A 12,288-nucleotide genomic window follows, 5' to 3' on the forward strand; every position below is an offset into this window, starting at 1 on the left:
ATCACACATTCCTATATAAGCTCAATATCTAATCGCCCATTTGCATTTGTGAGAATAAAATAAAGATATTCTATGTTAATAAAAAATCAAATTAAAAAAAATCATCAACTAATTGACATTAAAAACTAAAAAAATATGTATATATCACAGATTAAAATTTGAGAAGTCCTAATTACCTCCTAACAGCAACAATCATATACCAAATCCAAAAAAATAATGCAAAAAGAAATTAAAACAATCAAACAGGAAAAAAAAAACAAACTTTTTTTTCCTCAAAAACAAAATCACACCTTATGCAGCAATTCTGCTCAAACCGTCCATTTGATGATCTTAATCCTTGGATCGACCTTGCATTTGACGTGCGAAGTCGTCGCCGACGTCGCCGTTTTGCCATTGGGGATCGAGATCTTAATTCCGTCGCAGGTAACCCTAATTCTGAGATTCTTCGTTTTAATTCCCCCAATTTTGACCTTCACTTTGGTGTCCAGCTGAATCTTCAGCGGCAGGCTCTTATTCTTCAAGCTCGATTTCAGCTGCGTAGTGTCGGCGCCTTCCGCGATCTGATTTTTGGAGCTCGAGACGACGCTTTTGAGCGTCGTAACGTTTTTCCTCCCGTGAGTGAAGCCGGGGAAGGATCCGTCGGCGATGTCGAGATCTCCGGAGATGAATTTGACGGCAATTGAGTCGTAGAAGAAGGTCAATTTTTTGTTAGGGTTCCGCGCGGTGACGGAGAGGTTGAAGGAGGACGAAATTGAGTTGTCGGTGAGGTTGAATCTGGAGAGCTGGAGCGAATTGACGGCAAAGGAGGGGCGCTGGGGGCGGTAGAGGACGTAGATCGCGGCGCCGGCGATGGCGGCGAGGAGGAGGACGAGGAGGATCGCGATCGTCGACCAGAGGCAGCACGAGCAGAGGCAGCTGCGGCGGTGGCCGCGGCCGCGCTTCGGCGGCGGCTGCGGGCGGTAGGCCGGGCGGCTGGTGTTGTAGAGCTGCGCCTTGTTCGCCGGGAAATTCGCCTCGCCGTTCGCCGCCGCCGGAGCTCCGCCGTTGGCGGCTGGCTTCGCCGACGGATGCACTTTGTCGTTCATTTTTTTCTCTCTCTAAAATGTATGAGCTGTATGTATAGGTGGAGAGAGAATAAACTAGAGAGAGACAGATGGAGAGAAGAAGGATTTGGGAGAGAATATAAATGGAGGATTTGAGTGTGAAACAGTGTTGACTAGTGCGTGACTGTGTGAGAGAGGGAAGGAGATAAGAACTGATTAACTAATCGTAATTAATTTGGGGTAATTACAATTAGTGGCTCTTTTACAGAGGTGATTGCTTAATTATTATTGCTTTATAGGGTTAATGTGTTGACTAAAGCCTCATCAATTAGGTTCGTGGTCAATGTCGAGATTAGGTTATTATACACTACTCGCGAATTTGGGTATGATGTTTTTATAAATTAGGCTGCCAGAAAATTAGTTTAATTAATTTAAATAAAATAGTTTTCTTTTTTTGTAAATTATTTGTAGAACGTTGAAAAATCGTAAATTTTAGTCAAATTTCGGTTCGTCCTGTTACTTTAAAAATCGCTTAAATATTAGTAATATTTTCTCTATTTTTTTACTGGGTCTAATTTATAAAATTATATCTAGTGCGTTCGTCGAATCAATAACATATTACAAATATTCATACTATCTATGGCTAGAGCAATAATTTCTAGAAAATAAATATTTATGGAGCATTACTATTTTTTGGGTTTTTGTACACAAAATTATGAATATTCTATTTTGGCTATCATAGATACTTTATCGAGTAAATATCTATAATGACTATCACATTAATTGATGCAAAGGAGCCTACAAAGTTGGTGTAATGTAGTATTTGTTAAATGTTTTTAATATAGTATTTCATCTACATCGATGATGGTCATACAAATTCAATTTTGTAAATTTTAGTATAATAGTAACAATAAATTAATAATCATGCTATAATATACTCATTCTACATATTTAGTGAAAATGATGATACTTTAACTAATGAAAATGTTAATTATTAAAATTAAGATTATAATAAATCATACTCCCCATATCCCAAATTACTTTATCCTCCCTCCATCTTAATTATTTATTATAAATTTTTTTAAATGACTGTAAAAAAAGAAGTGATAAAATTTGACTGAGGGATTGAAGGAGTATTTTAAATTAAAATAGCATTTCTATATAAATAGAAGTGGAACACAGTAAATTTTGAAACCTAAAATTGATAGTTGTATCTAACCCACTATATATATTGGACTACAGCTTTAATTCATTTTATATTAGTATTGATGGCTGCATCGAATCTTCTACTCTTGCTTCCTAAACCACGTGTGAGAGTGAGACTTCATTATTACCTGCTCACTTCTCCATATTCTTCGCAAACCAAACTCAATTAATATAGCAATAGTTTAATTTCATCAAGTTTATAGTTTATAACATGATTTACAAATTAGGAACTAAAAGTTCAACTTTGCAATTAGAATTACAAACTTTTACATAACTGATAAATAAACGAAACCCGTAGAGTCAGACACAGTGAATAAAGTCGTCATAAAAATCGAAACGCAAAACTAATGCAACTCTCGTCATTAGCAATGTATGGCGGACAAAGGACGAAAGTGACTATGTAATATATATTTATAGACAAATTTTAAAGAAACTCCCATTAAAGAAAAAATGCAAACTACTAGTATTAATTTGATATACTGAATTAGGTGTTACTAAGTTTTTCCTTCTCAACTTGCGGATTTACATCTTAATATGCTTCATCGCAAATACAATAACGACAATTTGTGGATAATGATGCTTTATCAGTAAAATTATTTTTTTATTTAAGTGAACAAATTACAATAATTTCGACATGATATATTACGATTATATAATGCTAATAATATTATTAATATAGCTGGCTTCGGGTTTGATTTAACATGAGAGTTAGTGGGAGAGGAACCTTACACCAGTCTTTACCTAATTAACATTTCGATTGCTTTGAATTTTTCCAATCAATTATTGTGAGTATGAATATTTTAAAAAAATGGACCAATAGGATTAATTTCGGTTGTTTTGCTAATAATTTCTTACTTTTAGCTTACTACTATTATAATTTTATTACTACAATCTAGGGATAATAATGAACTTTACATGGTGTTTATTATGTTTCCCTCATAATCACGATTAACGCTACCTTAATGTATACTCCTATCTCCTATGAGTTTTAAATATGGTGTTTTTCCCTATGTAGTTTAATTTATATTTTCATTTGTTAAAAAAGTACTACTCCTACTATGTTATGTTTATAAAAGTATACATGTCCCAATATGTAATTATATGTTGCTTAATAAGTATGGTATTTGAATTGTAGATTTGTAGTCATATTAACACGTGACAAGAGTTGACATTTTCATTCGAACTATTATTATGTGATTATTCTTAATAATGTATAGTTACTTATCCTAGATATGTAGGTATATTAACTAGTGCCCCTTGGTATTATGTTAATGACTAATATTAAAGATACTAACAATGATAACTTAGTTATGCGCGGGTCGGGCCGGCTGGCCTATATATGACCTAAACTCAACTCATACTTGCCCCGACTTTGAATAGGCCAAATTTGTATCCGAATTCGACCCGCGAACAATCCCATAAATCCATTTATAAAAGTGGGTGTATATTTGTTACTAATCAAATTGGATAAAAATAACAAATGTGAAAGTTACCATTGCTTGGATAAAAATTATTATTGTTGTTATTATGTTAAAAATTGTTATTGGAAACTTGTGAATTATAATTATAGTGGGTTAAAAAAAGATTTGATGATACTAATAAAAAGTAAATTCTTCTAAATAAAAAAAATCAAGAGTTGCATTTATTTAATGTCAAGTTTAGCATATTTTTTCTCTAACTTAAAAATATAAGAACTATGATTTGTCGTTCAACAACTGGTCCACTAGATACAACGAGTTATATATGGGCCTAGATTTATGGGCCAAATTGAATAAGCCCATATTCTATCAGAACGACAGAACCAAAATTTTAATCCCCAATAGTATCCATCATTTTATATTTTTATTGTGCAATTGGTTCCATAATCTGCTGAAACCCCACTAAATAAAATATAAATAAAAATTTATATAATATAAATATTTAAAAACATCTAGAAAATATACTTAATATTCGTAAAAAGGTAAGAAAGAAGCTATGAATGATATGTGAGTTTTGCTTTCAAAAAAAAAAAAAAAGATATGTGGCTTTTGCTTAGAATTAAGGATAAATTTGAATAATAAATATGGAAGCATAGTAGGAAAGCATGATAAAAAGTTGAAATGTGAAAATAGCAAGCACTGTGCATGTATTGGACTAATATTAGCCACTAAAGTTGGGTTGATAATATTACCTAATAGTACAATATTTTATTCTTTTCTCTGTTTAACACATATCCACAAATATACATTTCTTTGATGAATGAAAATGTTAAAAGCCAACTAAATATGATGACGTCACAAATAATAGCATAATCGACACAACATAAAAACAATAAATAAAAATAAACTATAAAACATTACACATCAGCACTACAATAGTTTCACGCCCATGCGATACACAACGAGCCCATGCGATTTCGACTTAGAAACAAACACAAAAACATCAAATCGAGTTACGATTACAAGCAACAAGAGCAGTGACAAAGACAGAATTTGACGCGAAGAGGGTCAAAAATAATTTATAAACAATAGTAATGAGAATGGGTTTTAAAAGAAAATTTTAAAATAAATTTTTAAATTTTAAAAAAATAGCATTGATATAAACTTTTGGGGAAGGGCAAATGTCCGACCAACACTGCATTTAGATCCGCCTATATACAAAAGAATAATTGTGCACAAAAATAAAAACTAAATCATAATCCTAAATGAGCGCCGCCTGTCCAAATATAATATCACAAATTTGCGTCAATAAAATGATAAAGACTTACTATACTCACATAAACTTATTTCTTGACGCTTCTTCTTTTTGACGTGACAGTCCATATTGAAATAAGGTTGATCCAAATGGATAGGATTGAGTGAAATAAAACAATGTCCAAAATAAGACAATTTAAAGCTTGAGAGTTGATGATTTATAAAACTTTTAAAGAAGACAAAGAGAAAGAGCAACAGAGTGATGTCATTAGTATGATGGGGAATCTTTTGTTAATTTTCTTCTTTCTTTTAATTAGTTTGTGGGGAATCTCTAATTTTTCAGAAGGATTAATATTTAATATCAAGTCTCGACCCTATATTTATTACATCTACTTTTTCAAAAATAATTAGCTTCTTTCCATGAAATGTCGGCGTAGTTTGTTGGATGCCAATGAATAATTTATATTTTCATAGTATTTTAAATAATCTGGCAAAAAACGATGTAGTTTATGTTAATACTTTAATAATAACGACTTGCGAATATTCTGGTGCTTGTAAAATGTATATTCCAAACAAGATATTTTTAATTAAATATTTCTCATAACTGAGGATCATTTTTTATAATGTGGATATAGTGTATATGATTTAAAGTGATAATATTTCTCAAAATTAGATTTAATACTAGTATATTTAAGTTTTAGTACAGTATTTTATTTTCAAAATTAGATTTTGTCCATGTTTAGTTGGAATTTCTTCCAACATCGAATAGAATATAATCTATCTTCAACTTTCTCCTCAATTATATTTGACGTTATTCACATTTCAATTATTGCTCTTTTTTCACAGTGACAATTATATTTGACACTATTCACCTTCCAATTAATGCTCACGCAAAGCGCTTAAAAAATAATACTATCACACAAAAAGATGACAATTAATGGGACAGAAGAGAGTACTATTATATAATTAAAAAAAAATCTAGACCCTCTCTCCTCCCTCCAAAAAATCAATGATTTTTTTTTTTAATTTGGGAAATTTTTGCTCTAAAAATCAATGAAAAAACTTTTTTAAAATATGGGAAACTTTTACTCCAATAAGTCAAATAGGAAAAACTTTTACAAAATATGGGGAAAAATTGCACCGACATTGAGTGGGACATTGAATATTATGCAGTAATAATTTAGGTCAAGAGACATAATTAAGATCCACCATTCCACCTTCCATTATTTTGTGATAATACACTAGAAAAAAAAGTATGGTCTCCAAACACCACATTCTTTATAATATATCTAAACAACACCTACCCAATCTTAACATGTGGGGACATTGGACAATCCAACAAGAAATTAATGCCATTGATTGAATCTTTTATCCCCACATTTTTCATTTCAAATAAGAAGAAGGAAAAAAAAGACTACATTTTTTTCCATCTCCATCCTCTAATATTTATTTAAATAATTTTACATACCACAAACATGTGCTTGTGTGACCCTTTTCACATGTTATATTTTGGTCAAAATTCCAAAGCAACAACATTGAATTATTTTCTTTGAGACCAATTGGGAAGACTTGAATAGTTATAGTCCTTCCATGCCAAATCCCTCAATTAAGGATAATTTTTTTTTATTTTATATGTTTGATGTTTACGTGATTAAGAAAAAAATATAGGATGGAAAATTGAATATCTCATGAACACATTAAAGAAGCATTGGATTCTTACTTAACAAAAAAAGGTTTAGTAAAAAGTAAAGTGACAAAAATAAGCAAAAAAAAAGTGTATTGATTGTTAACTAAAAAAATAATATGTATGAAATTCATTTTGTGAAAGTATATATCTATGGCTTAACCCCAAATTTTTGATAAAAAAATCTATTACTATTATGCAACAAATCCAACACCTTAGACACAAAAACTTAGTTACAACTCTATTATTTTAATTCAATGTTTATAATTAATCTTTAATTTTATATATTTATTTAAGTTAAAGCTACTTTTAAAATAAATATGATTAGGGAAAAAAAAAAACTACTGCACTAAAATTCTTACAATGTCAAATGGGGCAAAGAGAAGAAAAGGACACTGTTAAACAGTAGAAAAAAGAAGGTACAATGCATAAATGCAGTAAAAAAAACATTCTTGTTTATCTTAATGAGTAAATTGATTGCATTTTTCACTATAGAAAGTGGTCAAGAGCCAACAGGTTATTTGAGAATTCAACCATGTCTGTTAAAATCCATCAAATTTCTCTGTCACAAACTGTCTGTGAAATTGCCAACTCGTTGCCATTAACTAGTTATAATCACTAATTAGGTTTGATTACTTTATTGAATTCCACCTCAAAAAACGGAGAATGTTTTATTAAATTGATTAGACTTTGACAAAAAAACGAGTCACTGTTGATGCACTTATGCTAGTGGTCTGCAACTGGTTTTATTGGAATGTTGAATTTTGGTCTCAAATTCAAAGAGGTTTAGGCCATTTTCACCATTAATTCACACAGCTCAAAGATTTCTAAGTCCCAACCAACACATCAACCAGCTCATTAATGTTAATTTTTTGTTGTTGCAAGAATCAATTTTTATCCTTCTTGATTTCTGCAGGCTCTATTTGATCCCCACCAACCAGCCTTTAATCCCTTTTGCAAAAGTGATTGCTGAAAGATTGTACTGTTGTTTCCCCTTTCCTTGATCAGTTTCTTTTCACAGCTTCATATTTTTTTTCACTTCATGATTTTTTCCAGCTGAAATTTGGCTTTTTCCTCAAACCTAACAGTCCTATGTTTTTTTGTGCTTCACTGTCTTCTCATAACTTGAGTAGTACTATATGTGGGACTGAGCCTTTGTGGCTTTAATGCAACTATATTATGCTCTTGATTGAAATGGGAAGTGAATGATTGGTGATTCTTGAGTTGGGAAGTCTTTTCTGCTGGGAGATATGGAGCTGTTGTTGAGCTTTGTGATTCTCTGTGCTTTCTTGTTTCAAGAATCTGCTGGTAAATGGATACCGTTTTTTCCCTTTTTCTAGTTGTCTATGTTCAATACCATAATTCAGATCCATTTATTTGTTAGAGAAGGTTAATATTGATTGATCACATGTTTCTATTTTGTAGTTTGTGAATGAGATTTATTGATCACATGTCCTTCTTGGTGGAAATAGAAAATGCTCTGTTTTAGTATGATGTGTTTTGTAACTTCAGCAAGAATCTGCCTTTTTCTTGAATTTGTTGAACTCTTTGTGATTAAGCAAGAATGGATCATAGCTATGGCAAATTTCTCGTCTTGAATTCGTCGTTTCTAAGACTTATCGCAATGCATTTTTAGCAGGCCTTGGTCTTCTTCCCATCAAAGTTGAGCCTCTTGATCTAAGTCTCTACGGAGGCAGAAGCCGGCTTCTGTTTCAACTCAACGGTAACCAACGCTTCCCCCTCTCCTCGTTGCTCGTCTGAGTTGCTGTTAGTTACTGAGATGTAGTATGAAATTTCTCAATGCAGTTCCTCATCCCAAGACCTTCCGTTTTAGGAACGCAGCCATGCCTCCGTTGCCCGTTTCAGCTCATCACAAGCACCATTTAAGGAAAAAAACCCACCACATTTCTCTTGCACCCCACCAAGGTTAGACTCTGGCTATTCCAAATGCCTCTCGTTTATTTGATTCGTACGCGTACTAAACCTTCGTCTCTGTCTACCAGGGCCGGCCCTTTCGCCTACTGTTTCTCCAACGAGCTCCCCTTCTGCGAGCAACAGGAAATCTCTCCCACCTTTACCAAGTATGGGACTCCCACCACCTCCTCCTAATAAAGGTATCTGTTTTTTCACTTTTTCTTGCTTAAATCTTCTATAATCAGAGAAGTTTCGTACAAAAAACACGAGATTTATGCGTTATCTTGCAGGATGTGTGTCTGTCGCGTGCACTGAGCCGCTGACCTTCACACCACCTGGAACAACATGTGCTTGTGTTTGGCCTATTCAAGTTAAACTACAGTTCAGTATCTCTCTGTATGCGTTTTTCCCTATGGTATCCGAGCTCGGCCAGCAAATCGCTGAGGCTGTCCCGTTGAATCAAACTCAAGTCCGTATCGTGGGAGCAGATGCAGCAGATCCAGAGCTGGAGAAAACCACTGTGCTCATCAATTTGGTACCTCTAACTGAGGCATTCACATCGGCTGCAGCCTTTTCGATTTACAAAAAGTTCTGGAGCAAAGAGCTCTCCATCAACACTTCCACTTTTGGTGTTTATGATGTGCTATATGTTCACTATCCAGGTACACAAACATGAATTGTAGTACTGTTTAGTTATATGCGAATATACGATCGTTTCTCCCGTTTATTCATGTTTGTGAGGTTATTATACGCAGGCCTACCGCCGTCTCCACCAGCATGGCCCTCTGGCTCTGCTACAATCGACGTGCAGCCTTATCCCCGCGGTACGAGTGGCAATGACCCAGTAAAGCCATTCGGAGCAGATGTGCCGAGAGGGAGGAGAAACGAGTCTAGCAGAAACATGATCATCATAATTGTTCTGTCATCAGTCACAGCCTTTGTAGTGTGTATGGGATTTATGCTGCTGGTTTTGTCGAAATGGCGCGACAGTGCTCGGCAAGGGCTAATGCCACAGGAAGGAAAGGAATCAGGTATGGCTTGAGAGTTGAGATAATGAAGAAATGATTCACATACATTGAAAGTTCATTGATGTAATGGGATGTGGATTTGGCAGGTGGTGGTAGGTTGCTGAAGGTAACGAGCCGACCGAGCTCAGCCTCCGTGTCGTTCAGCTCCAGCCTTATGGTGTTCACAGGGACCGCGAAAGTGTTCAGCATCGAGGATATGGAGAGGGCCACGGATAACTTTGACAGTTCAAGAATCGTGGGTGAAGGCGGGTTTGGGCTCGTGTATGGCGGGACTCTTGACGATGGGAGGAAAGTGGCGGTGAAGGTTCTCAAGAGGGACGATCAGCAAGGCGGCCGTGAGTTTCTTGCGGAAGTCGAGATGCTTGGCAGACTCCACCACAGAAACCTTGTCAAGCTGATAGGGATATGCCCTGATGAACACTCTAGATGCCTCGTCTACGAGCTCGTCCCCAATGGCAGCGTCGAGTCTCATTTACATGGTCAGTTTAGGTTCATATTCGAACGAAATTCCAATTCTATTGTACCGAACGGATCCTGAAATGTTACATATGCAGGGGTTGATAAGGAGATTGCTCCTCTTGATTGGTCAGCAAGGATGAAAATCGCGCTCGGTTCAGCCAGGGGTCTGGCCTACTTGCACGAGGACTCGAGCCCGCGTGTCATACACCGGGACTTCAAGTCTAGCAACATCTTGCTTGAGCACGACTACACGCCTAAAGTCTCCGATTTTGGGCTGGCTAGAGCCGCCATGGATGAAGCACACAAGCACGTTTCGACTCATGTCATGGGAACTTTCGGGTAAGACGTTTTCCTTTGAAATTCGGGCATCTCCGAAACATGCACCACGCGCACACACTGCACACACACAATGCACACACTGCACATATACACAATACTGCACACATAGTGCACACGTAACACACAATGCACACACTACACACACTGTTAAAACACAAAATGCGCGCGCACACACAACACACACTGCACACATACACACACACAACATATACAATCACACAAACAACTCAGAATACATAGAGAAACAATGTCACAATAAGAAATTGTCCTTTCAAGAAAACACTCAAATTCAAGAACTGTCTGATAAACTTTACACTCACCATGCTGCAGTTACTTAGCTCCCGAATACGCGATGACGGGCCATCTCCTTGTCAAGAGCGACGTCTACAGCTATGGCGTGGTCCTCCTCGAGCTGCTCACAGGGAGAAAGCCAGTCGACCTATCCCAGCCTCCAGGGCAGGAGAATCTAGTGGCCTGGGCCCGGCCTCTCCTCGCAACGAGGGAAGGTCTCGAGACAATCATCGATCCAACTCTCAAATCAGCTGTGCCGTTGGAGAATGTGGCCCAAGTTGCAGCCATAGCATCAATGTGCGTCCAGCCCGAGGTCTCCCACCGCCCCTTCATGGGGGAGGTCGTCCAGGCGCTGAAGCTCGTGTGCAACGAGCTCGACGAGACAAGAGAGCCTGCGTCCAGAAGCGTCAGCCGGGATGACTTCTCCATTGAGGTGGATGAGCAGAGTGTTGGGGCGGAGATAACGCTGTCGGGCGTGGATCTGTCGAGCTCGTCAGCAGCGCTTAGAGTCCGTGAATCGGAGTCGTTTAGGAGGCAGTTTAACTCTGCCCCTTTGAAGGTGGAGAGGAAGAGGAAGTTTTGGCAGAGGCTGAGGGGACTCTCTGGAGGCAGCATGAGTGAGCATGAGTATTCATTGCAACCTTAGATTTGGTGCAGAATTGGATATCAAAGTCTTTGATTTAGCTTGGCCCTTTTTTTTATTTCGGCCATGTGAATTTTATCTCTGGATAGAAGAGTTTAGAAGTGCTATTTGCTCTTCTTGTTGTTTAGATTGGAAATTTGGGAGGCTGTTTGATTTTTGTTTTTTTAAATGTATTCGTTTATTGTAAAGTTTTAATAATAATTGTGATGATAATTATTTTCTTGATGTTTGTATTGGGAACAAAAGGCTTTACTTGATTTTTAATTAATTGAAACTCTTGATACTTGTGAACAATATATAGTAGAAAATACTAGCATGGTTCCATTCATTACTTGATTTTAGGAATCCATGTGATCTCTATGCAAAGTCATGTAAATGCTAAAATACGTAGCATAATTATTCTCTTTGTATCTAGTAATTTTATTCGAAAAAACCAGAAGGTCGTTACATAAATTCGTTCATTTTTTGCAACGCGATCAATGAAATGAGCATTTTGTAGAAACTAGAGTGTCATTACTCATTACATCAATTCGTCCAGATCATTACAAATACAATATCTAATACAGAATTAATGAAAGAAAACATTACTACATTATATAATTAAAAAGGGGAATAGACATTCTTCACACATCATCACCTACCCCTTAAATTAACCCTAGCAAAAACAATCAAGATTAAAAGAATTACAAGTTATTTCATATATTACATCATTACAAAAGAAAGTAATTAAGACATAATCTATAACATAAACATTACTAGACCTGCTTAACTACATTACTCATTACTGTGAGATCAAAGATGTTTTACGAGTAAAGTAACTAGCGCAACGTTTTTTACTTGCTTAAATACATTGCTGGAAGACCAAAAAAGCTTATTTTAATGATCTATGTTTCTCTTATTAATACGATGCATAATTTGCATTCATAGTAAATAAATTAAGTGTAATAGTAATACATATAAAAGTATATGTAGATAAAATTACAATTATAGGATGTTAATAATAATAATA

The 12,288-nt window shown here is 35.6% G+C and overlaps 2 protein-coding genes across 3 annotated transcripts; one reads left to right on the plus strand and one right to left on the minus strand.

The window, feature by feature from the left end:
* Positions 1 to 118: 118 nt before the first annotated feature.
* Positions 119 to 1,173, minus strand: LOC125203168 (NDR1/HIN1-like protein 13). The gene has a single exon (XM_048101471.1). It carries the CDS (start codon positions 1,083 to 1,085, stop codon positions 309 to 311), a length of 777 nt encoding a protein of 258 aa, XP_047957428.1. The 5' UTR covers positions 1,086 to 1,173; the 3' UTR covers positions 119 to 308.
* Positions 1,174 to 7,348: 6,175 nt separating this feature from the next.
* LOC125203594 (receptor-like serine/threonine-protein kinase ALE2) lies at positions 7,349 to 11,506 on the plus strand. Of its 2 annotated transcripts, none has more exons than XM_048101977.1 (9): positions 7,349 to 7,913; positions 8,242 to 8,328; positions 8,412 to 8,531; positions 8,609 to 8,719; positions 8,810 to 9,181; positions 9,275 to 9,550; positions 9,634 to 10,026; positions 10,102 to 10,345; positions 10,676 to 11,506. In XM_048101977.1, the coding sequence occupies exons 1-9, from the start codon at positions 7,856 to 7,858 to the stop codon at positions 11,280 to 11,282; spliced, it is 2,268 nt and encodes a 755-aa protein (XP_047957934.1). In that variant the 5' UTR covers positions 7,349 to 7,855; the 3' UTR covers positions 11,283 to 11,506. The 2 variants fall into 2 exon arrangements, with proteins under 2 accessions (XP_047957934.1, XP_047957935.1); XM_048101978.1 differs by having other exon boundaries at positions 8,245 to 8,328.
* The last annotated feature ends 782 nt before the right edge of the window (positions 11,507 to 12,288 follow it).

Source organism: Salvia hispanica, chromosome 2 (genome assembly GCF_023119035.1).
Source record: "Salvia hispanica cultivar TCC Black 2014 chromosome 2, UniMelb_Shisp_WGS_1.0, whole genome shotgun sequence".
In the NCBI taxonomy this organism is placed as follows: domain Eukaryota; kingdom Viridiplantae; phylum Streptophyta; class Magnoliopsida; order Lamiales; family Lamiaceae; genus Salvia; species Salvia hispanica.